Source organism: Gopherus flavomarginatus, chromosome 3, assembly GCF_025201925.1.
Source record: "Gopherus flavomarginatus isolate rGopFla2 chromosome 3, rGopFla2.mat.asm, whole genome shotgun sequence".
Lineage (NCBI taxonomy): Eukaryota > Metazoa > Chordata > Testudines > Testudinidae > Gopherus > Gopherus flavomarginatus.
Window position 1 is genome coordinate 130,850,639 of NC_066619.1, and position 24,757 is coordinate 130,875,395.

Sequence of the window (24,757 nt, forward strand, 5' to 3'; positions counted from 1 at the left end):
GCGTCACCGGAGTCCGGCGCCAACTCGGGCCAATACAGCTACCCACAACGGGCCCTGGACAGCAGGGAACAACTAACTGGCTGGCTACCACAATGGGTACTGCCAGGACACTGGCTTTTCTGGACTCCATGGGCCGACCACCAGCGTCAAGGTGCTCCCTCTAGGGCCAGCTCTTCGGTACAGAGATCCTGATCCCCTGTAAGGGAAGCTACGGTGTCCAAGCTGCCTGCAGCCTCGCTAAGCGAGAGACACGAAAGCCTGGCACTGTACCCGGTGCCATCCCAGGACCACCGGCACCAGCTCAAGCCGGAAGTCCCTTCCCTGAGGGAGGAAGACCGAGGGGGACCAGCAAGAGGAAGCTGAGCAGCCGCTAACCTCTTCGTCATCCCCGGATGAAGCAGTGGCAGGCATGGTGGTGCCAGGACCTCCGCCATTAGACCAGAAGGCCCACCAAAAACTGCTTCATAAGGTGGCCCATAGCTTGGGGTTGCAAGCCGAGGAGACGGTGGAGCAGGAAGACCCCATGGTGGACATTCTGAGCGTGGAAGGTCCTTGCAGAATAGCGCTCTCACTCATTAAGACCATTCAGTCTAATTACATGACTATATGGCAGACCCTGGCATCCAGCGCACCAACAGCCAAGGGTGTAGAGCGCAAGTACTTCACCCAGTCAAAAAGTTACAACTTCTTGTTCTGTCACCCGAACCCATGTTCACTGGTAGTCTCAACAGTGAATAAGGAAGAGCACCATGGGCAACAAGGCCCGGCCCCCAAGGCCAAAGAAGCAAAACTCGTGGACCTGTTCGGCAGGAGAGTGTATTCATCAGGGCGCCTCCAGGTGAAGATTGCTAACCAACAGGCCATCCTCAACGGGCATAACTTCAACTCCTGGGCGGCGGTGGGGAAGTTTAAGGACAAACTCCCGCAGGGCTCCCAACAGGAGTTCACGGCCCTAGTGGAGGACGGCAAGGCCGTAGTGAAAACCTCCCTCCAAGTGTCTCTGGACTCGGTGGACACGGCGGCCAGGACAGTAGCTTCAGGCGTAGTCATGTGGCACTCAGCGTGGCTTCAGGAGTCAGGTTTGCCGCCTGAGGTCCAGAATTTGATCCAGGACCTCCCATTCAAAGAATCCGGACTTTTCTCAGACCAAACTGATTGGAAACTACATAGCCTTAAAGACTGTAGAGCCACACTCAAGTCACTGGGTATGCATACCCGGTAACTCAGAGGAAGCCCTTTAAGCTGCAACCCCCTCCTCAGCACCAGTACCAGCCTCGTCCTCGGCAAGAGCCTTACCGCAGGTGGGGCGGAGACCATAGGAGGCGGCGCTATAACAACAACAATTCCAATAGGCCTAGCCAGAACCAAGGCCAACATAAATCTCAGCTGGGCTCTAAGACAGGCTTTTGAAGTCGCACTCAAGAGGACAGCGTACCAGATCATCCACCGGATCCATCCCTGTGCTTCCTCAACCGCCTATCCCGCTTCTCCCATGCGTGGTCCAGCATTATGTCAGACCACTGGGTGTTATGCACGGTGCGAAGCGTGTACATGCTACAGTTTTCCTCCCTGCCTACCCCTCACCCTCCTTCCCGTCCCTCTTCAGGGATCCTTCTCACGAGCATCTCCTAGAAAAGGAGGTTCACTCGCTCCTAGAGGTGGGGGAGGTACAGATAGTACCCTTAGACCTAAGGGGAAAAGGGTTCTACTCCCGCTACTTCCTCATCCCCAAGGTCAAGGGGGGTCTTCATCCCATCCTAGACCTGCGCGGGCTCAACAAGTTCATGGTCAAGGCCCAATTCCGCATGGTCTCTCTGGGTACCATCATCCCCTCCCTGGATCCGGGAGGCTGGTATGCTGCCCTCGTCATGAAGGACGTGTACTTTCATATCACCATCCACCCAGCGCATCACCGATTTCTATGGTTCATCGTGAACTAGGAGCACTACCAGTTCGCAGTTCTACCGTTTGGCCTTGCTACAGCCCCACAAGTATTCACAAAATGCATGGCGGTGGTGGCAGCGTGCTTGTGGTGACAGAAGGTTCGAGTTTACCCATACCTCCATGACTGGCTCCTGGCAGGTCAATGTGAAGAAGAGGTTCAGTCCCACATGCAGATGGCACTGAGTCTATTCCGCAGGCTGGGGCTCCGTTCCCAAGTCCACTCTCATCCCAACACAGAGAGTGGAGTTCATAGGGGCGGTGCTAGACACGGTACAGGCAAGAGCGAGCCTTCTGGAATCATGATTCCAGCCATCCAGCAAGCAGTGAAGTCACTGGTCAGTTCCCCACTACGACAGCCAGATGTTGCCTGTGACTGCTAGGCCACGTGGCAGCTTGCACGCATGTGGTCAGGCATGCCAAACTGAGACTCAGAACTCTGCAGGCTTGGCTTGCCCATGTATACCTCCCTGGCAGGGCCCCCTTGGGCTTGATAGTAACAGCCCCGGGGGACGTGCTGGACCCATTGAGGTGGTGATAGTCCCAGACCAAAGTTTGCAAGGGCATCCCCTTTGCTGCACAACAGCCGGACTTGACACTGGTAACAGATGCGTCAGATCTCGGATGGGGAGCTCACCTGGGGAATCTCAGAACTCAGGGCTTGTGGTCAGGGAGGGAGCTATCGCTCCATATCAACATGAAGGAGCTCAGGGCAGTTCGTTTAGCATGCCAGACCTTTCACGCCACTTTGAGTGGTCACAGTGTGACAGTTCTGACAGACAACACGACCACCATGTTTTATATAAACGAGCAGGGCGGAGCCTGCTTCTCCTCGTTTTGCCATGAAGCTCTCCTTCTCTGGAACTTCTGTATATCCCATGCCATTCACCTCTAGGTGGGGTATCTCCTCGGGGAGCAGGACGAGCTGGCGGACCACCTCAGCAGATTCTTCTGCATGCACGAGTGGACACTCAAAACGGACGTCATGCTTTCGCTCTTCCGGAGGTGGGGGTTTCCCTGGGTGGACCTGTTCACTACCAAGGACAACACCCAGTGCCCACATTTCTGCTCGTTCCAGGGTTGCAGCCTGGGCTCAATAGCCAACAACACATTTGTGATCCGGTGGGGAGGGGAACTGAAATATGTTTTCCCCCCCGATTCTCCTGGTGCACAAGGTACAGCTTAAGGTGCACAGGGACAGGGCATCGATCATTCTCATCGCCCCGGCCTGGGCCCACCAGCACTGGTTCACCATGCTGTTGGAGCTGTTGGTGGAGGCCCTGATATCCCTGCCCCTACACTAGGACCTCATTATACAGGACGGAGGGCGGCTTCTCCACCCCGACCTGCAATCGCTGCATCTGACGGCGTGGAAGCTGCATGGTTAAATGCTTTGGAGAGCCAGTGCTCCCTTCCTGTGCAGCAGGTTCTACTTGGCAATAGGAAACCCTCTACCAGGGCAACTTACTTGGCCAAGTGGAAGAGCTTCTTGTGCTGATGCGGGTCACAACAGGTGCGACCGCTCCAGGCCCCACTTCCAACCATTCTGGAGTACCTTCTGCACCTTAAGCAGCAAGGGCTGGCCCCATCCTCAGTTAAGGTGCACTTGGCGGCTATTTCCACCTTTCACTCAGGGTTTTTAGGTAACTCGGTTTTCTCCCACCCAACAGTGGGACAATTCCTCAAAGGTCTGGAAGGGGTGTTTCCTTACTCATGCCCCCCTGCTCCCCTATGAAATCTCAACTTAGTCCTTTCTAAGCTCATGGAGCCCCTGTTTGAGCCCGTGGCTACCTGCTCCCTTCTCCACCTTTCCTGGAAGGTGACATTCCTGGTGGCCATCACCTTGGCCAGAAGGGTATCGGAGCTGAGGGATCTCGCCTTGGAGCCACCATATACTGTGTTTCACAGAGATAAGGTGCAGCTCCGCCCACACCCTAAGTTCCTCCCAACGGTAGTCTCACAGTTCCATCGTGGTCAGGACATTTGCCTGCTGGTGTTTTTTCCAAAAACCCATACGGGCCCAAGTCATCGCAGCCTGCACACCCTAGATGTCTGCCGAGTGTTCGTATTCTACTTGGAGTGCACCAAACCCTTTAATAAGTCGACGCAGCTATTCGTGGCTGTCGCTGAGAGGATGAGGGGCAGCCTGGTGTCGACACAGCGAATCTCGTCGTGGATTATGGACTGCATTTGGGCGTGTTATAACCTCACTGGTGTCCCAGCTCCGGCAGTCATGGCCCACTCGACCAGAGCGCAGGCAGCTTCCACAGCCTTCCTTGCACAGGTCCCAGTCCAGGAGATCTGCATGGCAGCCACCTGGTCATTGGTGCACACCTTTACGACCCACTACGCGGTCAACTAGCAGGCATGGGAGGGCGCAGCAGTTGGCAGGGTGGTCCTCCAATCTATTGTTTCATGACTCCTACCCTCCTCCAAAGGTAAGCTTGTGATTCGCCTAATGTGGAATGGACATGAACAAGCACTCGAAGAAGAAAGAATGGTTACTTACCTTTTGCAGCTGTTGTTCTTCAAGATGCGTTGTTCACGTCCATTCCACCACCCACCCTCCTTCCCCTCTGTTAGAGTCGCCGGCATGAAGGAACTGGAGGGGGTCAGGCCAGCGGTGGTATATATGCATGGTGCGGGGGCCCCGCTGGCCCGACAGGAGCCACTATGGGGAAAAGTTTCCGATGCTTGTGCACGCGATGCGCGCACACTTAATGTGGATTGGACGTGAACAACATATCTCGAAGAATAACAGTTACAAAAGGTAAGTAACCGTTCTTTTCCTTATTCACTTTCTCCACACCACTCATGATTTTATATATCTCTATGATATTCCCCCTTAGTCTCCTCTCTTCCAAGCTGAAAAGTCCTAGCCTCTTTAATCTCTTCTCATATGGGACCCGTTCCAAACCCCTAATCATTTTAGTTGCCCTTCTCTGAACCTTTTCTAGTGCCAGTATATTTTTTTTGAGATGAGGAGACCACATCTGTACTCAGTATTCAAGATGTGGGCATAGCATGGATTTATATAATGGCACTAAGATATTCTCCATCTTATTCTCTGTCCTTTTTTCAATGATTCCTAACATCCTGTTTGCTTTTTTGACTGCTGCTGCCCGCTGCGTGGACGTCTTCAGAGAACTATCCACGATGACTCCAAGATCTCTCCTGATTAGTTATAGCTAAATTAGCCCCCATCATATTGTATGTATAGTTGGGGTTATTTTTTCCAATGTGCATTATTTTACATTTATCCACATTAAATTTCATTTGCCATTTTGTTGCCCAATCACTTAGTTTTGTGAGATCTTTTTGAAGTTCTTCACAGTCTGCCTTGGTCTTAACTATCTTGAGCAGTTTAGTATCATCTGCAAACTGTGCCACCTCACTGTTTACCCCTTTCTTCAGATCATTTATGAATAAATTGAATAAATTGGTCCTAGGACTGACCCTTGGGGAAAATAGTTGCCCCTCTCCATTCTGAAAATTTACCATTTATTCCTGCCCTTTGTTTCCTATCTTTTAACCAATTACCTATCTGTGAGATAACCTTCTTTCTTATCCCATAACTGCTTATTTTGCTAAAGAGCCTTGGGTGAGGGACCTTGTCAAAGGCTTTCTGGAAATCTAAGTATACTGTATCCACTGGATCCCCCTTGTCCACATGTTTGTTGATCCTTTCGAAGAATGCTAATAGATTAGTAAGACACGATTTCCCTTTACAGAAACCAAGTTGACTTTTGCCCAACAATTTATGTTCTTCTGTGTCTGACAATTTTATTCTTTACTATTGTTTCAGCTAATTTTCCCGATACTGATGTTAGACTTAACGGTCTGTAATTGCTGGGATCACCTCTAGAGCCCTTTTAAAATATTGGCATGACATTAACTGTCTGTCTTCCAGTTATTGGATACAGAAGCCAATTTAAAGGACAGGTTACAAAGCATAGTTAATAGTTCCGCAACTTCACATTTGAGTTCTTTCAGAACTCTTGGGTGAATGCCATCTGGTCCCAGTGACTTCTTGTTGTTAAGTTTATCAACTAATTCCAAAACCTCCTCTAATGACACTTCAATCTGTGACAGTTCCTCATATTTGTCACCTACAAAGGACGACTCAGGTTTGGGAATCTCCCTAACATCCTCAGCCATAAAGACTGAATCAAAGAATTCATTTAGTTTCTCCCCAATGACTTTATTGTCTTTAAGTGCTCCTTTTTAATCTCGATTGTCCTGGGATCCCACTGGTTGTTTAGCAGGCTTCCTACTTCTAATGTACTTAAAAAAACCAATTTATTACCTTTTGAGTTTTTGGCTAGCTGTTCTTCAGACTTCTTTTTGGCTTTTCTTACTACATTTTTATACTTAATTCAGCAGTGTTTATGCACCTTTCTATTTACCTCACTAAGATTTGACTTCCACTTTTGAAAGATGCCTTTTTATCTCTCACTGCTTCTTTTACATGGTTGTTAAGCTACAGTGGCTCTCTTTTAGTTCATTTATTATGCCTTTTAATTTGGGGTATACATTTAAGTTGGGCCTCTATTATGGTGTCTTTGAAAAGTGTCTATGCAGCTTGCAGGGATTTCACTCTTGTCACTGTACCTTTTAATTTCTGTGTAACTAACTTCCTCGTTTTTGCATAGTTCCCTTTTCTGAAATTAAATGCCACAGTATTGGGCTGTTGAGGTGTTCTTTCCACCACAGGAATGTTAAATGTTATATTATGGTCACTATTTCCAAGCATTCCTGTTATAGTTACCTCTTGGACCAGATCCTGTGCACCACTCAGGACTAAATTGAGAGTTGCCTCTCCCCTTGTGGGTTCCTGTAACAGCTGTTCCAAGAAGCAGTCATTTAAAGTATTGAGAAATTTTGTCTCTGCATTTCGTCCTGAGGTGACGTACCCAGTCAATATGGGGATAATTTAAATCCCCCACTATTACTGAGTTCTTTATTTTGATAGCCTCTTTAATCTCCCTTAGCATTTCATATTCATTATCGCTGTCCTTGTCAGGTGGTCGATAATAGATCCCTACTGTTATATTCTTCTTAGAGCATGGAATTACTATCCATAGAGATTCTGTGGAACATGTGGATTCATTTAAGATTTTTACTTCACTTAATTCTACATTTTCTTTCACATATAGTGAGAGGAGGTTTTAGCAAAGATTCTGAAAGGAATGTTTTAGCAAAGATTTTCAGTAGCACAGTGAAAGCCTTAGAATTTCTCTCTTTCAAATACAACGATGATGAGAAGTATACATCTCCTTGTTGCACTGCAAGCAGAGTTGTTGATGACATTGACTTGGAAGCATCTATACCCATAAAGCTGGAGCTCCCTCCACCTCCTTGAAAATGTAATAGAAACTTGGCAACATGATGTTGTTCATTGGCTTTTTTTTTTCCCCCCCAGTGTCCCAAAAAGCTGCTATGAAGGAAGAAGGTAACACTGGCCTGTGGTTAGAACATATTCCCTTTCTTACCTGCTGTTTTATTTCAATTCTGTAGGCTAGAGGCAGCCAAAGATGATTATCGAATACGTTGTGAAGAGTTGGAAAAAGAAATTGCAGAATTGCGACAGCAGAATGAAGAGCTAACCACTTTAGCAGAAGAGGCTCAGTCTTTGAAGGATGAGATGGATGTACTTAGGTAAACTATATTACTCTAACCATTAGGGAGTATATTTCTTTTTATTCCTAAAAGAAAGTTTCTGCTATCAATTCATCTCCATTAGCATTCATATAGTTTCAAAATTTTGCCTACATTAAAGTAGTTTATCAATAAGCACCAAAGTGCATCCAGTTACCATTAAAATTATGAGGTTGTGAATTTTCTGCCGGTCAACCAACCTGATATGATATCATTAAGCACTGTATATGTGATATTGCCACACTATTCATGTTATGGTTGCAGTAACCCTTCTTCATTATAAGCCCTTGTTTTAAGGCATTCACAACTTGTTGTAAAAAACGTATCCTTTGGGCTGCAATGTCTTTTGCTTGTTCTTAACCAAATGGTGAATTTCTTTGAAAATTTTGGTAAATTTCTCTTTGGCTGTTTTTTTCTAAATTGTGGTATTCAGCAATGAGAGCTGTTTATAAACTGAGCCCCATCCTGCATCCATGTTCCTAAAATTCTTAATTTAATCTACTAAACTGCCACTATGCGGAGAGAGCACAAGCTGTCCTGTAAATGGGCATAACAGCTCTTTGTGTTTTCCTTCACTGACCATAAAGATGCTCAAGTATTTCAAATTTTATTTTAAAAACAAATTAATCTGTTGGTAGGCATGAAAACAAGAGCAGATGCAGGGATAGTATTGAAAAGCTGCCTGAAAAGTGAGTTTTGAGGATGGATTAGGAGTCTGAGATGGAGATTGCCTGAGAGAGAGAGGATGACATGAAAATAGTTAGAACTTGATATGGAAACAGACAAGAAGACAGTAAATGCATTCGAGCAGGAAGAGTGATATGGTTGGTGAGGGGAGGAGCAGAAAGGCTGACAAAGAGAGAGCCAAGACACACAGCGGTGAGAATAAGTTGTTTGCTTTCTTATGCTACTCCTGGTGTTTGGGAACCTTTTTTGTATCCAGTTTAATACTGAGGTGACTTCAGAGCACTTACTGTGTTAGCATTCTGAATATTATTATATATTATTTGTATTACCGTAGTGCCTAGGACTCCTAGCCATGGCCCAGGCACTGTACAAACAAAGAACAAAAAGATGGTCCATGCCCCAAAGTTTACAATATGAACAGATTTGATGCAGCTGCTTCTTCTCTGTTATCATCCAGGCATTCCTCTGATAAAGTGGCTAAGTTAGAAAGCCAGGTAGAGTCATACAAAAAGAAGCTGGAAGATCTTGGTGATCTGCGGCGGCAAGTAAAACTCTTAGAGGAGAAGAACACTATGTATATGCAAAACACTGTAAGCTTAGAGGAAGAACTAAGGAAAGCCCACGCAGCCCGTAGCCAGCTGGAAACATACAAGAGACAGGTGAGAACAGAAATTGTTGTTGCAATTGATTTGTTGATTTCTTAGCCTTTTCTGTTAATTATAATAATAATTTGGGTAATACCTTCAGAACTCATCCATGTTCTGTGTAAAGGATCTGCTTTATTGTAAATATCCCTCTCCCCCTAGCTTGTATAGAGCTTGTGTAACTCCACCTACGAAGCAGGAAAAAAGTCAACAAGAGCTGTCTCTCTTGGATAGACAAAATGTATAGAATTACAGATTTTTAAGGTCAGAAGGGACCACTGTGATATTCTAGTCTGACCACCTACATAAAGCAAAGCATAGACCTTACTTGAATTAATTCCTGCTTCAAGTCCAATAGCTGTGGTTAAACTAGAGCAGATCTTTTAGAAGAAATATCTAGTCTTGGTTAAAAAATTTCCAATGTTGGAGAATCCATCATAACCCTCGGTAAGTTGGTCCAATGGTTAATTACTCTCACTTTAAAATGTGCACATTATTTCTAGTCTGAATTTATCTTTCAGCCTCCAGCTATTAGATCTTGTTACACTTTTGTCTACTAGATTGAATAGACCATTATTACATTTCTGTCCCCCATGTAGGTATTTATAGGCTGTGATCAAGTCACCCTTCAACCTTATATTTGATAAGGTAAATAGATTAAAGGAGTTCAGTCTCTCACTATAAGGCATGTTTCCCAATCCTTTAATCCTTCTCATGGCTTTCTGAAACCTCCAGTTTTTCAACAACACCAGAGCTGGACACAATATTCCAGTAGCAGTTGCGCCAGTTCGTGCTCTGCACAGGCTCCACCTCTTTTCCCCTCAATCTTCAGCGTCCTGTTGCTCCATGGAGCAAGCAGGTCAGCTCTCTGCACTGTCTGCATTTTCGGTCTTTGTTCCTTCTCTTGCAAGGAAGAAGAGAGAAGGTAAGAGGAGATTTGCTGAGATTCTTCCCCTGCCTGGTGACCCTTTTCCAGCTATTAGCCTCTGTCAATCCCCTTGAGCTGGTTTACATTTGGCAAATTCAGTTTGTGATAGGGAGTCTCCCATTAGCTTGTGAGAAGTTGTTCTCAGCCCCAGTGCAGTGTTTGCTCTGCATCTGCCTGGTTTGGACTCTTGGGGATGTTTTTCACTTCCCCTAAGGGCCAGCCCTGGCAGGTTTACACTGAGACGAGAGGATATGTATTTCTCATCCTATGTGCCATGGGAGGGGTAAGTAACCTTCTTGTTACCCGCACCCTCTGAAATGAAGGGCCATATACATTCTCCAGTTTACCAAAAGTGAAGTGGAGTATTTTATTTCAAAGTGGGTGGAAGGAAGTTGCATACCTCCCCGAGACAACTTGTGTTTCTATTCTGTATTGATTTGCCAGGACCTCATGCACATTAGCACTGGTGTCTGCACCTGATCATACTTGTTCCCTCATTAACATGGGATGAGCCTTGGGCAACAGAAAGGAGTGTAGTAGAAAGAGAGAGAGAGCCCTGGAGCATTGGGGCTGGGCTGAGGCCTGAACCAGAGGCTGTGAATCACAGGCCATATGTTAAAGCAGATGCTTACAAGTTCACTGTCCAGTAGATGAACTTGGGAAAGTTGCTGCTAGTGTTCTAGGCACTAGATATTTACGTAAATTTATTCTCGCTAGTACAGATACATCCCAATCTAGTACAAGACAAGATGGTTTGACAAAATAATGAGTAGGGATGTTTCATCCAAGATATTAGGAACAAGGAGAGGTAACAAACAGAGGTCGTGAAATAAGCATGGTGGTACTTAAATTTCTTATAGACGAGGGGTCAGCAACCTTTCAGAAGTGGTGTGCTGAGTCTTCATTTATTCTCTCTAATTTAAGGTTTGGCGTGCCAGTAATACATTTTATCGTTTTTAGAAGTCTATAAGTCTATAATATATAATATATAACTAAACTATTGTTATATGTAAAGTAAATAAGGTTTTTAAAATGTTTTAAGAAACTTCAGTTAAAATGAAATTAAAATGCAGAGCCCCCTGGACCGGTGGCCAGGACCCAGGCAGTGTGAGTGTCACTGAAAATCAGCTTGTGTGCCGCCTTCGGCACACATGCCATAGGTTGCCTACCCCTGTTATAGACTGTCGTTTGTCTCAGTCTATAAATGTTGGGATACTTCGCCTTAACTCTTTTTCCAGCCTAGGGGGCAGCAGCAAGTCCGACCACTGACTGAGCTGAGTCCATTGTAATGAGCATACATGTTTTAATGTAACAGTAGATATTGATCCAGGGAGCTAGTACCGTGCCTCATTGACAATAAGCCTGGCCAAGGGCCTTAGCCATCGAACCATGCCTGTGATTTTTCTTTGAGTAACGTCAAGGTCTGTTGAATGATCAGGTTGCCTTATCTGCTGCTGTTAGTGATAACATTTGGAGCTCCAAGGACAGAAGCACTGAGCAGCCTGGACAGCATTACTGAGGCAACAACATTCCAGCCTTCGATGCTCAACCACGTTGGGTAGTATTGTTGAGGTTGTCCGAACTAGCTGTCTGCGCCGAGCTGAACAGCACATGGAAAGAACACACACACAAACAAGCCAACTGACCACAAGGGGAACCTCATTCTTTATGTCAAAGATACAAACAATTGGAAACAAAAGGTTACATGGGAAGCATTAGGCAACCTTAACTTTAGACGTTGCTACTGTTCACACTAGAATGTTAAAACTAGGGCTGTTGAGCGATTAAAAAAATTAATCACCATTAATCATGCTATTAATAATAGAATACCATTTATTTAAATATTTTTGGGTGTTTTCTACATTTTCAAATATATTGATTTCAATTACAATACAGAATACAAAGTGTACAGTGCTCACTTTATTTTCATTTTTATTACAAATATTTGCATTGTAAAAAAACAAGAAATACTATTTTTCAATTTACCTAATACAAGCCCTGTAGTACAATCACTTTGTCATGAAAGTTAAACTTACAAATGTAAATGAAGTACAAGCTTATGTACAAAGTAAAACTGCATTCAAAAATAAAACAATGTAAAATTTAAGAGCCTACAAGTCCACTCGGTCCTATTTCTTGTTCAGCCAATTTCTTGGACAAACAAGTTCATTTATGTTTGTAGGAGATAATGCTGCCCGCTTCTTGTTCACAATGTCACCTGACAAATGTCAGTTTGCATGGCACTGTTGTAGCTGGCATCACAAGATATTTACATGCCTGATGCGCTAAAGATTTATATGTCCCTTGATGCTTTGATCACCATTCCAGAGGACAAGCATCCATGCTCATGCTGGGTTCTGCTTGATAATGATCCAAAGCAGTGCAGATGGACACATGTTAGTTTTCTTCATCTGAGTCAAATGCCACCGGCAAAAGATTGATTTTCCTTTTTTGGCTGTTCGGGTTCTGTAGTTTCCACATCAGAGTGTTGCTCTTTTACGTCCCCTGAAAACCTGCTCCACACCTCATCCCTCTCAGATTTTGGAAGGCACTTCAGATTCTTAAACCTTGGGTTGAGTGCCTTAGCTATCTTTAGAAATCTCGCATTGGTACCTTCTTTGTGTTTTGTCAGATCTGCACTGAAAGTGTTCTTAAAACGAACATGTGCTGGGTCATCATCCAAGACTCCTATAACATGAAATATATGGCAGAATGCAGGTCAAACAGAGCAGGAGACGTACAGTTCTCTCTCCCCCCCCCCCCCAGGAGTTCATTCACAAATGTAATTGATGCATTATTTTTTTAACAAGCATGATCAGTATGGAAGCATGTCTTCTGGAATGGTGGCCGAAGCATGAAGGGGTGTGTGAATGTTTAGCATACCTGACACGTAAATACTTTGTGATGCTGGCTACAAAAGTGCCATGCAAATACCTGTTCTCACTTTCAGGTGATAATGTAAATAAAAAGTGGGCAGCATTATCTCCCATGACTGTAAACAAACTTGCTTGTCTTAGTAAGAAGTAGGACTGAGTGGGCTCTAAAGTTTTGCGTTGGTTTTTTTTTTTTGAGTGCAGTTATGTAACAAAAAAAAATCTACATTTGTAAATTGCACTTTCATGATAGAGATTACACTACAGTACTTATATGAGGTGAATTGAAAAATACTATTTTATTATTTTTACAGTACAAATATTTATAATCAAAATAATAATATAAAGTGAGCACTGTACACTTAATATTCTGTGTTGTAACTGAAATCAATAAATTTGAAAATATAGAAAAACATCCAAAATATTTAATAAATTTCATTTGGTATTCTATTGTTCAACAATGCGATTAAAACTGCAATTAATCGCAGTTACTTTATTTGAGTTAATCACGTGAGCTAACTGCAATTAATCAACATACCTATTTAAAACATATTTTTATTTACACACATACCTCTTTCTCTAACTCTAAAACAAAGCAGACATTGGTTCCTTATAAATTGCTTCACAGGAAGCTACAAGTGGATGTATCTTCATTAAAGTTTCCATTCAGCTATAGAATTGGCATGCTGATCTTTCTTCAGTGCTGTTCTATCCAAGCTCTTTCTGTTACATGCTACTAATTCCATTCCTAGAACTGAGCCTTTGTTAATAGAAGTGTAAAGCTTTGAGTGAGCAACTTCTTGCTGATTTTGTTTTTCATGACTTGCATGTCCACTCTGAAAGCTTTATTCAGTTTTCTCCTCTTCTAATTGTAAATAGCTGTTCATTGATCATCTTCATGGTCGTATCCATGGGCACTTTGGCTGGACCCTTGATAGCTCATTACTTCCTCTTGTTAAATAATCAAAAGTGCCTCTGTTTCTTTGGATTTTGGGGTTTGGCTATCATTCCTTGGAGGTGAAACTCCAGATTAGTGGATTCAAAAAACATGAGAAAACAAATTTACAAATGAGCAAAATATTACCTGTTCACATAAGATTGGGCTTGACTTTTCAAAGTGATGCTTGGAAAACAGAGAGAGAGGAAAAATAAGAGAATGCATCTCTGTTTTTTTTTTTGTGCTGATTTCTTTACCCACACTTATGAGGAAGGAGAAGGGCCATTATCAATTTCCTCATCTCTTTTCCATTCAATTGTATAGTTATGGTGATTCATTGGTTATATAGAGATTTTACTCAAATTTAAATTTCGAGTATAATTAGCTGAGTAGTTGGGCAAACAGAACAGTTTGTATCTTCTTCATAGCATTGTTGTCTCAGTTTTTACTTGCACTGAGGTTGTACTATTCTGATCGCTTCAATGATATTGATTGAAAAAATAGGTGAGCAAACCATTTTGAATGTGCTAGCGATGAATATTCCATTTGTTATAACACTCATCTCACATTACAGTGTAATTAATAACTTTTTCATGCAAATTATGTTTAACACAGATAGACAAACAATTCCTCCTTTGTCTCACAGGTAGTTGAACTACAAAACAGATTATCTGAAGAATCAAAGAAAGCAGATAAATTAGAATTTGAATACAAATTGCTGAAAGAAAAAGTAGATGGCCTCCAAAAAGAAAAAGATGTAAGTGTTCAGATGTTGCTTTTTTTCTTGTGGTGGTGGTGATAACAAATTTGTATCCTTGTTACCCTGGACCTGCCAATCAAAATGACCTGTTTAGCCAAGTTATATTTCTTAGTTCACTTTAAATTGTCCGTTGTCTGGGTAAAATATTATATACATGTAATAACTGTGGAGTTTGATTAAACCGATCTGGTTTCAAGGTAACTATGAAAATGTGTGCAGTAGATTTTAAAAATGAAGAGCCAAGAAGACACATTTGTCTTTTCTTCTCAATATCCTTTTCTCCCGTCGCTGTGTTTATCTAACCTCCTACATAGATCCCTCATGAACAGTGTAACAAGTTTTAGCTTTGAGCATCCAGCAGTGAAAGACTCAGAAATCTCAAATGTAATTGTAAAGTGTATTTAATTTTAAACTGGGTTTCAAACTTTCATAATATTCCTCTGGAGTCAAACTCAGAAGTTTTCTTTTAAAGTAAAAAATCTTCAGTGTAGCCTCTACATACTCCCATTTGTGGGATCAAACTGCATGTGCTGCAAACTTTTGGAATCTTCTGGAGGGCAGTCTCAATTGGGGCCACTCACCCCTCCTGTCATCCAGGGCTCAGAGGGCAGAAAAAGAGAAGAAGCCTTAACTGCTCTTCCGTAGCTTCTGACCACCAAAGGTGCAGCAAAAGTGTCCAAGACCCCCAGATGGACTTGGGTCGATCAGGCATGGTGGAGAGCATTCATGAAGATCAGCTGCGAAGAGTTGCTCACCAACGTTAGCTCTGTACCTGGATGGAAGTTGAAGACTGTACTGGAGTTCTTGGTCACTTAACTCACATCCTAGTTCTTCTGAGGCAGACTGCAGCTTGGATTTTTACCCTGCACCATCCTCTACTCCGCCTGCAGATCTAGTTGTCATGTAACTCTGGTATGGAGTGGGCAGCTATCCAGGGCTGTCAGTGTCAAAGTGTCCACAGTTTCCATGGTTCTGGAGTCTGGGATAGCCAGTACCATCAATGCCATTTCTGGTTGTAGTGAGACCTGTTGATGTCAGAGACACTGAATAGCTTCCATGCTTCGTACTGAACCTTCCTGTGATCTAATTGACCATTTGGGCCTGGCATTTGAGAGGGCCTCAATAATCCCAACTTTAATTTCTTCCTGCATGGAGGTGCAGACAATCTATATCAAGTCCCTGAGAAGGACATGAGTATTTTTAAACTCATACAGGCCTGAGCTGTCAGATTATGACACTGGCCAATGGGAAAAGGCATTAGGCTGGATGATCTTGTGCAGTGTCTTGACAAAAAAATTTAGTGTTTTTAAAATATGTTCGCCAACACAATTAAGTCTAATGTTTTTAAATACCACTTATCACCTGGAAGAGACAGGGCTTAATAATTTTTAAAAACCTGTTTGGTGACTGATCAGTTCTAGGCCACTGTTAAATAAAATGTCATCCTGGACGTTGCTGTTCCCTGATCAAGAGGCTGGGAATCTAAACAGTCTCCTGAATGTTGCAAATTTGAACAACAGATGAGAAACACTCAGAGGGACAGATATTATCCTTGCCATGTTTTATGATTTTATTTTCTAACCAGCATTACCTCAGTCTTGCCTGGATTGAATCACAAGCAGCTAGTTTTCATCCATGTCCCAGTCTCAGCTGAATGCTTAACCAAAGGTCAAGGCCATTGACTTTCTTAGGGGTTATGCTGCTCACTAATCTTCCACCACTGGAAGTATGCAGAGGCCCTTGAAGAAGAAAGAGAAGTTACTTACCAGTAACCATAGTTCCTCAAGTGTTTGCTTTTGCATATTCCAGTTCCCTACCTACCTTCCTGACTTCTGTTGAGCGGGGTTAAGAATTCCCATATTGGGGGAAGGAAGTGAAAGTCTGTTGGCCCACTTCCATTGCATAGCTAGGAACCCTGCACAAGAGGAGAGGAAGGACAGTGTGAGTGGCCCTGATGGGGATACTGCTCTCCTTAAAGAACTCTGAAAGTTCATGGTGCAGGTGTCTTGACCCCACAAGTGTAGATATTCAGACACAGGACTCTCAAAGAACCAGTGTTGTTGGTGAGTAGCTGCTCTTTTTTTCTTTTTTTCTTTTTTTTTTAAATTCTGCCCGGGGAATGAATTGGGATTCCTTGCTATGAAAGGCATTTCTAGCAGTGCATATTAATCCTCGTTGATAAAGTGCTGACAACGATGTGCATAGTGGCAACTTGCCTAGAGTTAAAGATGGATTGGTAGAGCTGAGATTAATATTTCTTGTGCTTCCAATCTCTCAGAGGTTAAGAACGGAAAGAGATTCCCTAAAAGAAACTATCGAAGAGCTTCGATGCGTACAAGCACAAGAAGGGCAGCTCACAACTTCAGGTAATGGAGAAAGAGAAACTGAAGTTACCTTTTTCTAAAGAACGTCCACCGAGGTTTCATAGGGCCAGGTTAGACAGGTTTACTATTGTTTTATAGTTGACCAATGTAACTTGAGATTGTGAAATGCTTTCTGCTATAATCACATTTTTAGATCAGGACTTCATGAAGCTTTCAACCTTTGGCTGAAATTTTCCATGCTTGGTCTCTCCTGAAATGTGATATTTCAAAAAAGTTTTAAGAGTTTGATTTCTAAGTAATGGCAGTAAGAAACCAACTCACTTATCTCCAAAACATTTGCATTAATATCCTCACATAGTTTTCCTCAACTTATGTTGTACATATGCATTGGTTTATATTCCATATATCACATCATGCAAATATTTATATTTTTACATAAACCAAGGAATAAACTGTAACTTCTAATTAAAAGAAAAACTTTGTCCAAAACGGAGGAAAATGGGAACAGAAAACCTGTTCAAAAATGGAGTTATGCTCATCTTTCCTTCCTGTTATAGCATGACTCTGTATTATTTCTCACATGCTCACAAGGAGCATACTGTTTATAATGTTCTCTTAAAATTTAATCCTGTTAAACAATATTTATCCATAGCCTTCTGAAACAAAAAATTACTGTACTTTCTGTTAATCCTTTTCATTGTTTATGTCTGAAACAGGATTGATGCCACTGGGAAGCCAGGAGTCTTCAGACAGTCTAGCAGCAGAAATTGTTACTCCTGAAATCAAGTGAGTGAAATCATGCTTATTGTCTCCATAGACCTTAGGATGTGTATGCACACAATTAGTTCTTTTTCAGAGTTTTTAAGTTTATCACTAAGATTCACACTAGTTCTTTTCTCCTCCTTTGGATTTCTACAAAGCTATTCCTCTTACACTTGCAATTAAGTTTATTTGACCTGCCCTAGGCCTGTATCATACTGTTGTTTTTTTGGTTTTTTTAAAAGTGCTTTCACTGGATCGCATTTCTCTGAAGAGTTCATGATATTACTGTTTTTAGGCATGTTAAAAAAGAAAGATTTGAAACAATGGGACTTCATGTTATTGAAGAGAAAACAATTAAAATATCAAATTATAAACTGGATTTAAAAATCATTTGTATTATCAAGTGAGGAAGACATGCACTTATCAGAAAACAGAGCAAATTAGGAGAATAAAGTCAGAATTGAAAATCATTATGGTTTAACACTATCTACAGTGTATTTAATATTGTCCAGACAGTCTAGTATCACTCCAACTTGAAACTGGAGTAATTAGGGGACCCCCATCTCTAAGAAATACACTGCAACTCCTTTGGAAGAGTAATTCCAAACTCCCCTAATTACCCTTTCCTCTTGAGATGTGGGTACATCTGTTTTCAGTGATTGGGGAGATGCGTATGAGCTTAAGAACTCTTCTCTGGAGTGGTGAAGGTGGTACTTGCTGGATGGCTACTAACAAAAAAGGATTCCTTCTCTCTATTTTACTGTACATTGCTGTGACATGAGTTGGTTCCAGGTTAGTTAAAGAGCAGTGAAGAGGGGATTAATGCTTTCTGAAGCAGTGTTTTCAAAGAGGCATTTATCACAAGAGCCTTAAAGGTGACCTACAAAGGAGATAAAACAAACCTCAGCATTCTCAATGGAGCTCTGGGCCCTATCATACCTAGGCAAAGAGTAGGAGGGGAAACATGCACAGAGTGGTGAAATGCCTTGCCCAAGGATACCCAGCAGCTCAGTGACAGCTGAGAATAGAACCTAGGTCTCCTGACTCCCATTACAATCCCCTATCCACCGGGCCATACAGCCTTCAACATTTATAACTAATCCAGACACCACAGGGAACATTGCTCCACTGTGACCTGTGTGAGCTTGGTTCTTTATTATTAATAGAGAAGGTCTGAAAGTAGTTTTTCCCTGGAGGAAACAGGTTTTTATTTAACGTTAAACCTGAAAATCAGATAACTTCTAGCTTGAAAGACATTAGTCTTGTCTAGACTAGGGAAAAAGAACATTTTTTTAAGCATGTTAGCTAAAATGACTTTAAACATCACGTACCACCTCATGTAGACTGTGGCATAGTGATTCATAAAATCATATTAGCCAAAATTTAAAAAACAAGTTTCCTAGTTTAGATGAGGGTTTTGCTGCCAGGAAAGCTAGTGTAATAGTACATCACAAGAGACAAGAAGGGTGAAAGTTGAGCCATTGGGTGAGGAAGGAATTTTCAGTCATACTGTTAAACACCACCTTTAAGATTTTAGAGAAGAGTATCTTAAAGATTCAGCACCTTCACCCCTTCGGTTAAGATGTCAGAACAATATATTCCCTGTGAAATCCTCCAGGAAAATGAGGCAAGAGCAGAGTTGACATTCCTGTCACTTTCTAAGGTATACAAACAAGCGGAGGGCAGGAGGAGAACCTCTTTTTAAAATAAGCAAAAAAACATTTCAGGCCTTCTTTATATGTCATGATGAGGCAAACGGGCATAAGCCCTTTTTAAAAAAAATCCTTTGCAGGTCACCTTTAAAGGCAGGTCGGAGTAGTTCAATGAATGCTGACTACATTCATAAGAAACCTGTAGATTGCAAGCTCTTTTGGGGATAGACAGCGCTTAGCACAATGGGGCCCCATTATAGAATCAGAATCATAGGGTTACAAGGGACCACAAGGGTCATTTAGCCTAACCCTCTGCCAAGATGCAGGATTTGTTGCATCTAAAGCAGAATTTGTTGTGTCAAAATTCTTGGTTGGCCTTCAGTCATTACCATAATAAACATGATTTAATAATTAATAACAATTAATGTAAAAAATGGGCTTCCAGGCAAAAGTGCCCCTCCTCTCTCATCTCATTTGCTCTCTGATGTTGCAGTGTGATAAGTATACAGGTCCTTAGTTGCCACCTGGAGGGGATCCTGCAGTCATAAGAACAGCTGTACTGGGTTAGATCTATGGTCCATCTAGCCCAGTATCCTGTCTCTATCATTTGCCAGTGCCAGATGCTTCAGAGGAAATGAACAAAACAGAGCAAGTTTGAATGATCCATCCCCGTCATCCAGTCCCAACATCTACAGTCGGACTCATAGGGACACCCAGAGCATGGGGTTGTGTTCCTGACCATCTTGGCTGATAGCCATTGGTGCTCCCATCCTCCATGAATTTTATCTAATTCTTTTTTGAACTCATTTTATAATTTTGTCCTTCACAACATCCCATGACAGCAAGTTCCGCAGGTTGACTGTGTGTTGTGTGAAGAAGTACTTTCTTTTGTTTGTTTTAAATCTACTGCCTATTAATTTCAGTGTGTGACCCCATAGTTCATGTGTTATCTGAGGGGGTATGTAACACTCCCTTATTCACTTTCTCCATGCCATTCATGATTTTATATTTCCATACTCCCAATCATTTGTATCTTTTCCAATTCTAGTAGATCTTTTCTGGGATGAAACAACCAGAACTGCACATGAGGTATAGGTGTACCATGGATTTATGATATTTTTTGTCTTATTATCTGTCGCTTTCCTAATGGTTCCAAACAGTCTGTTAGCTTTTTTGACTGACGCTGCACATTGAGCGAATGTTTTTAGAAAACTATCCGCAATGATTCAAAGATCTTTCTTCAGTGTTAGCAGCTACTTTAGACCCTATCATTTCGTAAGTATAGGTGGGATTATTTTTTTCTAATGTGCATTATTTTGCGTTTATCAAAATTGAATTTCATCTGCCATTTGTTGCCTAATCACCCAGTTTTGTGAGATTCCTTTGTAGCTCTTTGTAGTTGGCTTTGAACTTAACTATCTTTTTGTATTGTGCAAATTTTGCCACTTCACTGTTCACCCTGTTTTCCAGATCATTTATAAATATGTTGAACAGTACTGGTCCCAGTACAGATCCTTGGAGGATCCCACTATTTACCTCTCTCCATTTTGAAAACTGACCAGTTATTCCGACCCTGTATTTCCTATCTTTTAACCAGTTACTGATTCATTAGAGGACCTTCCCTCTTATCCCATGACGGCTTTCTTTGCTTAAAAGTCTTCAGTGACGGACCTTGTCAAAGGCTTTCTGAAAGTCCAAGTACACTATGTCCACCGGATCACCTTTGTCCGCATGCTTGTTGACTCCCCCAAAGAATTCTGATAGATTGGTAAGGCATGATTTTCCTTTACAGAAGCTGTGTTGACTCTTCCCCAACATATTAAGATTATCTACATTTCTGATAATTTTGTTCTTTACTATAATTTCAACCACTTTTCCTGGTAATGAAGTTAGATACTGGCCTGTAATTTCAAGGATCACCTCTGGAGCCTTTTTTAAAATAGGCATTACATTAGCTACCCTCAATCCATCTTGTATAGAAGCTGATTTAAGCGATAGATTACATACCACAATTTCACATTTTAGTTCCTTCAGAAATATCATTTTATCTTGGTGTCTCATTACTATTTAATTTATCAGTTTCTTCCAAAACCACCTCTACTGATGCCTCAATTTGGGACAGTTCTTCAGATTTGTCATCTAAAAGGATGGCTGAGGAGTGGGGATCTCCCCATAGCTTCTGCAGTGTAGACCTATGTGAAGAACTCATTTAACTTCTCCACAACAGCCTTGTGTTCCTTGAGTGCTCCTTTAGCATCTCGATTATCCAGTGGCCCCACTGATTGTTTGGCAGGTTTCCTGCTTCTCATGTACTTTCAAAAACTAACAGCAACTTTTTTTTTGTCTTTTGCTACTTGCTCTTCAAATTCTTTTTTGGCCTTCCTGCTTTACAGTTTTACATTTAACGTGCCACAGTTTATGCACCTTTCTATTTTCCTTACTAGTATTTGACTTCCAATTTTAAAGGATGCCTTTTTGCCTCTAACCACCTCTTTTACTCTGCTGTTTAGCCATGGTGGCATTTTTTAGTCTTCTTACTGTCTTTATTAATTTGAGGTATACATTTAGTTGGAGCCTCTATTGTGGAGTTTTTAAATAGTCTCCTTGCAGTTTGCAGGCATGTCTCCCTTGTGACTCTTCCTTTTAATTTCTATTTGAATACCTTCTTTTTTATGTAGTTCTCCTTTTTTGAAGTTGAATATTACTGTAGTGGGTTTCTTTGGCAGTTTTCCCCCTATGGGGATGTTAAATTTAATTACATTATAGTCACTGTTACCAAGCTCTTCAGCTATATTCACCTCTTAGACCAGACTCTGTGTTCCGCTTAGGACTAAATCAAGAACTGCTTCTCCGCTTGTGGGTTCCAGGACTAGCTGCTCCAAGAAGCAGCCATTTAAGGTGTCAAGAAACTTTATCTCTGCATCCCATCCTGAGGTGACATGTACCCAGTCAACATGGGGATTGTTGAAACCCCCATCATTATTGCATTTTCTGCCTTTGTAGGTTCTCTAATCTCCCTAAGCATTTTACAGTCCCCTTCACCACCTTGGTCAGGGGGTTGGTAGTATATTCCTACTGCTATACTCTTACTGTACTCTTACTATGGTAACTACATTCCAGTAATCCTTTTTGAAGAGGACTACATTAATGCAAAGTAGGAGTCATTTAGTTTGTACCCAAAGCATTCACATGGGGGCAGTTACAGGACAGAATTTTGGTATGCACTGCTGTTCACACCCCAAGACTCGACTTCTGCAAATGCTTGCTGCTAGTATAGTGCTCACTATGATGAATAGTGCTTCCGGTGTGTAGGGAACTACACGCAACAGTAAGTGCTTTTCCAGCAAGCAGTTGCAGGGCTAGGCCCTTAAGTGCCCTCAGTTCTGAATCACTTATTTCTTTACTGTTTCAGAACTCTGAATAAAAAGAAGATTTTCATATAGAGGCTTGGGAAAAGCAGTACAAGATACCTTTGATATAGGCTTCCTATGGTAAATAGGCAGCTACCATGTTTTAAAACCAGACAGAAAAGGTCTTGGGGAAAGTCCCATTTAGCAGTTGTAAGCATGCACTCTGATCAATATATTACACAATCTGCACATTATTATGATACTGTGCGAGTTCATCAACTATAACTTTGGCCTGGTCTACACTGGCGGTGAGGGGATCGACCTAAGATACGCTCTTTAGCTACGAGAATAGCATAGCTGAATTCGACGCATCTTAGGTCGACTTATCTTGCATCTCACGGCGCAGGGTCGACTGCCGTCACTCCCCCGTCGACTCCACTTCCACCTCTCGCTGCAGTGGAGTACAGGAGTCGAGGGCAGAGAAATCGGGGATCGATTTATTGCATTTCAGTAGATGCTATACATCGATCCCTGGTCCAGCGGGTAGTGTAGACATACCCTTTGATAAAACCTGCAGTCAGTTCCAAGCTAACTTTAGCCTCTATTTTTAAAAAGAGCTTTCCCTTCTAATATTGTCAGCGATGCACACTCTTGTGATGTACCTGCATATTCCATACTATTTCCAGCGCCCTCTGGAAATCTTTGTTCTTTGGGGGCCATGCAGACTTTACCTTGAGCTATGAAAAGTTTGAGGCTGGGCTTTAGAAGGAGCCATACCTTCTGTTCCTTCCAGTCTCCAAAGCAGCAAATTAGAAATCCTTGACTTTCAGTCTTTAGGTCATTTTCCTTTGTTATTTCTCCTTGGTCAAGAGTTAGTTTTTATTGTAACGTCAACTAAATATAGTAATAGGTAGAGTTAGTTTTTCTGTTTACAAGTATTTAGGGATTAAGTTGTTTCAGTTTTATAGTGATCTCTCTCTCGTATCCTCAGTGTGACAGTGATTCCGCCATGGTGGCAGAGCCAGGGAGAAAGATGAGCTTTTAAGACCTAACCTTGCTGGAGAGGCAGAAAATCTGTAATGGTATGTCTACACAGCCCCGTGCCAGCAAGCCTCCCAGCCCGGATTGACAGACTTGGCCTCATGGTGCCATACTAACAGTGGCTGTGTAGACAAGGCTTTGAAGATGCAGCTCAGGCTGGAGCTTGGGCTCTGATGCCCACCCCCATCCCTAGGCTTCAGTGCCCAACCTACAGCCCAAGCTGCAATGTCTACACAACTACTTGTAGCATGGTAGCGCAAGCCCAGATCTGTCGACCCAGGCTGGGAGACTCTCTGTCGTGGGCGGTATAGACGTATAATAACGGACCTTGATACTCAGTGCTTCAGTGGGAGGTACTTACCCCAAGATGCTCTATCTGCTTGCAGTTTATTACTTGTTCCCATAACTACCTGGGTCTCTACTCTGGTTGATGCTGATGGAAAAAGATATAGTTTCCAGGGCAGAGTCTGAGCCATCTCTGGGCCTTTCTTTCAAGCTCCATCCTTGAGGCAAATCAAAGTTCAACTCTGCTAGGGACTGGAATGTTTTGAAGAGTGACTTCAGATTTGGTACTGAAAGTTTCTTTCTTGGTATTACGAGATCATGAGAGAAAGCAGAAAAAGCAGCACCATCACTCCTTAGAGAACCACTCCTCTTCAGTAAGATGTAGGGATAGTGGTTCCAGCAGGGATTGACAACAAAGAGCCATCAACTACTGAGGTAGGTTGTTTGAAGAAGGAAGGGATTCTAGGTAAAATGTTCCTTTAACAATGAACTTCCAGGAGAAACACCGCCTTTTAGATATCATAGATCCTCTCAGTCTTTCTTTCATTGGACTGTCGTAAAAAGTAATCTTATTTTAGCAATCAGAAATCCAGGACTGACTGAATACAAGAGCAGTCCTCAACTTGCAGCCATGTGTTGCCAGAGTACACATTCCTTCTCTGGTGTATCCCCCCTTTGCCACTGGGGGCCTCCAGGCGGTAGTGTAGAAGCCAAAGGGCCAGCTTTACACCATCCCTGACTTGTTCTTCACAAGGGGAATCCCTAGCTGGGCAGGACCATCAGCTTTCTGACTCATTTACATGCCAGAATGGGTCTTATGATTGACCCCTAAGCTTCTTGTGCCCCTTATATCGTCCAGCAGAAATGGTGAGCCCCAAGTTTCAGTGGCTGACTTGTTCACTCTTGTGTTTTGAA

At 42.5% G+C, this 24,757-nt stretch overlaps 1 protein-coding gene across 5 annotated transcripts in view; it reads left to right on the plus strand.

Moving 5' to 3' along the window:
- HOOK3 (hook microtubule tethering protein 3) overlaps positions 1–24,751 on the plus strand; it is an 89,409-nt gene extending 64,658 nt beyond the window's left edge. Inside the window, exons 10-15 of one of the 5 annotated variants that reach the window (XM_050944368.1) lie at positions 7,459–7,599; positions 8,744–8,945; positions 14,315–14,425; positions 16,707–16,794; positions 17,466–17,538; positions 19,781–24,751. In XM_050944368.1, coding sequence (XP_050800325.1) covers positions 7,459–7,599; positions 8,744–8,945; positions 14,315–14,425; positions 16,707–16,794; positions 17,466–17,538; positions 19,781–19,904 — 739 coding nt within the window. In that variant the 3' untranslated portion in view covers positions 19,905–24,751. Of the gene's footprint in view, positions 1–7,458; positions 7,600–8,743; positions 8,946–14,314; positions 14,426–16,706; positions 16,795–17,465; positions 18,829–19,780 lie in introns of those variants that run through there. The other 4 variants (XM_050944366.1, XM_050944367.1, XM_050944369.1 and 1 more) reach the window with 4 other exon arrangements.
- Positions 24,752–24,757: the final 6 nt, after the last annotated feature.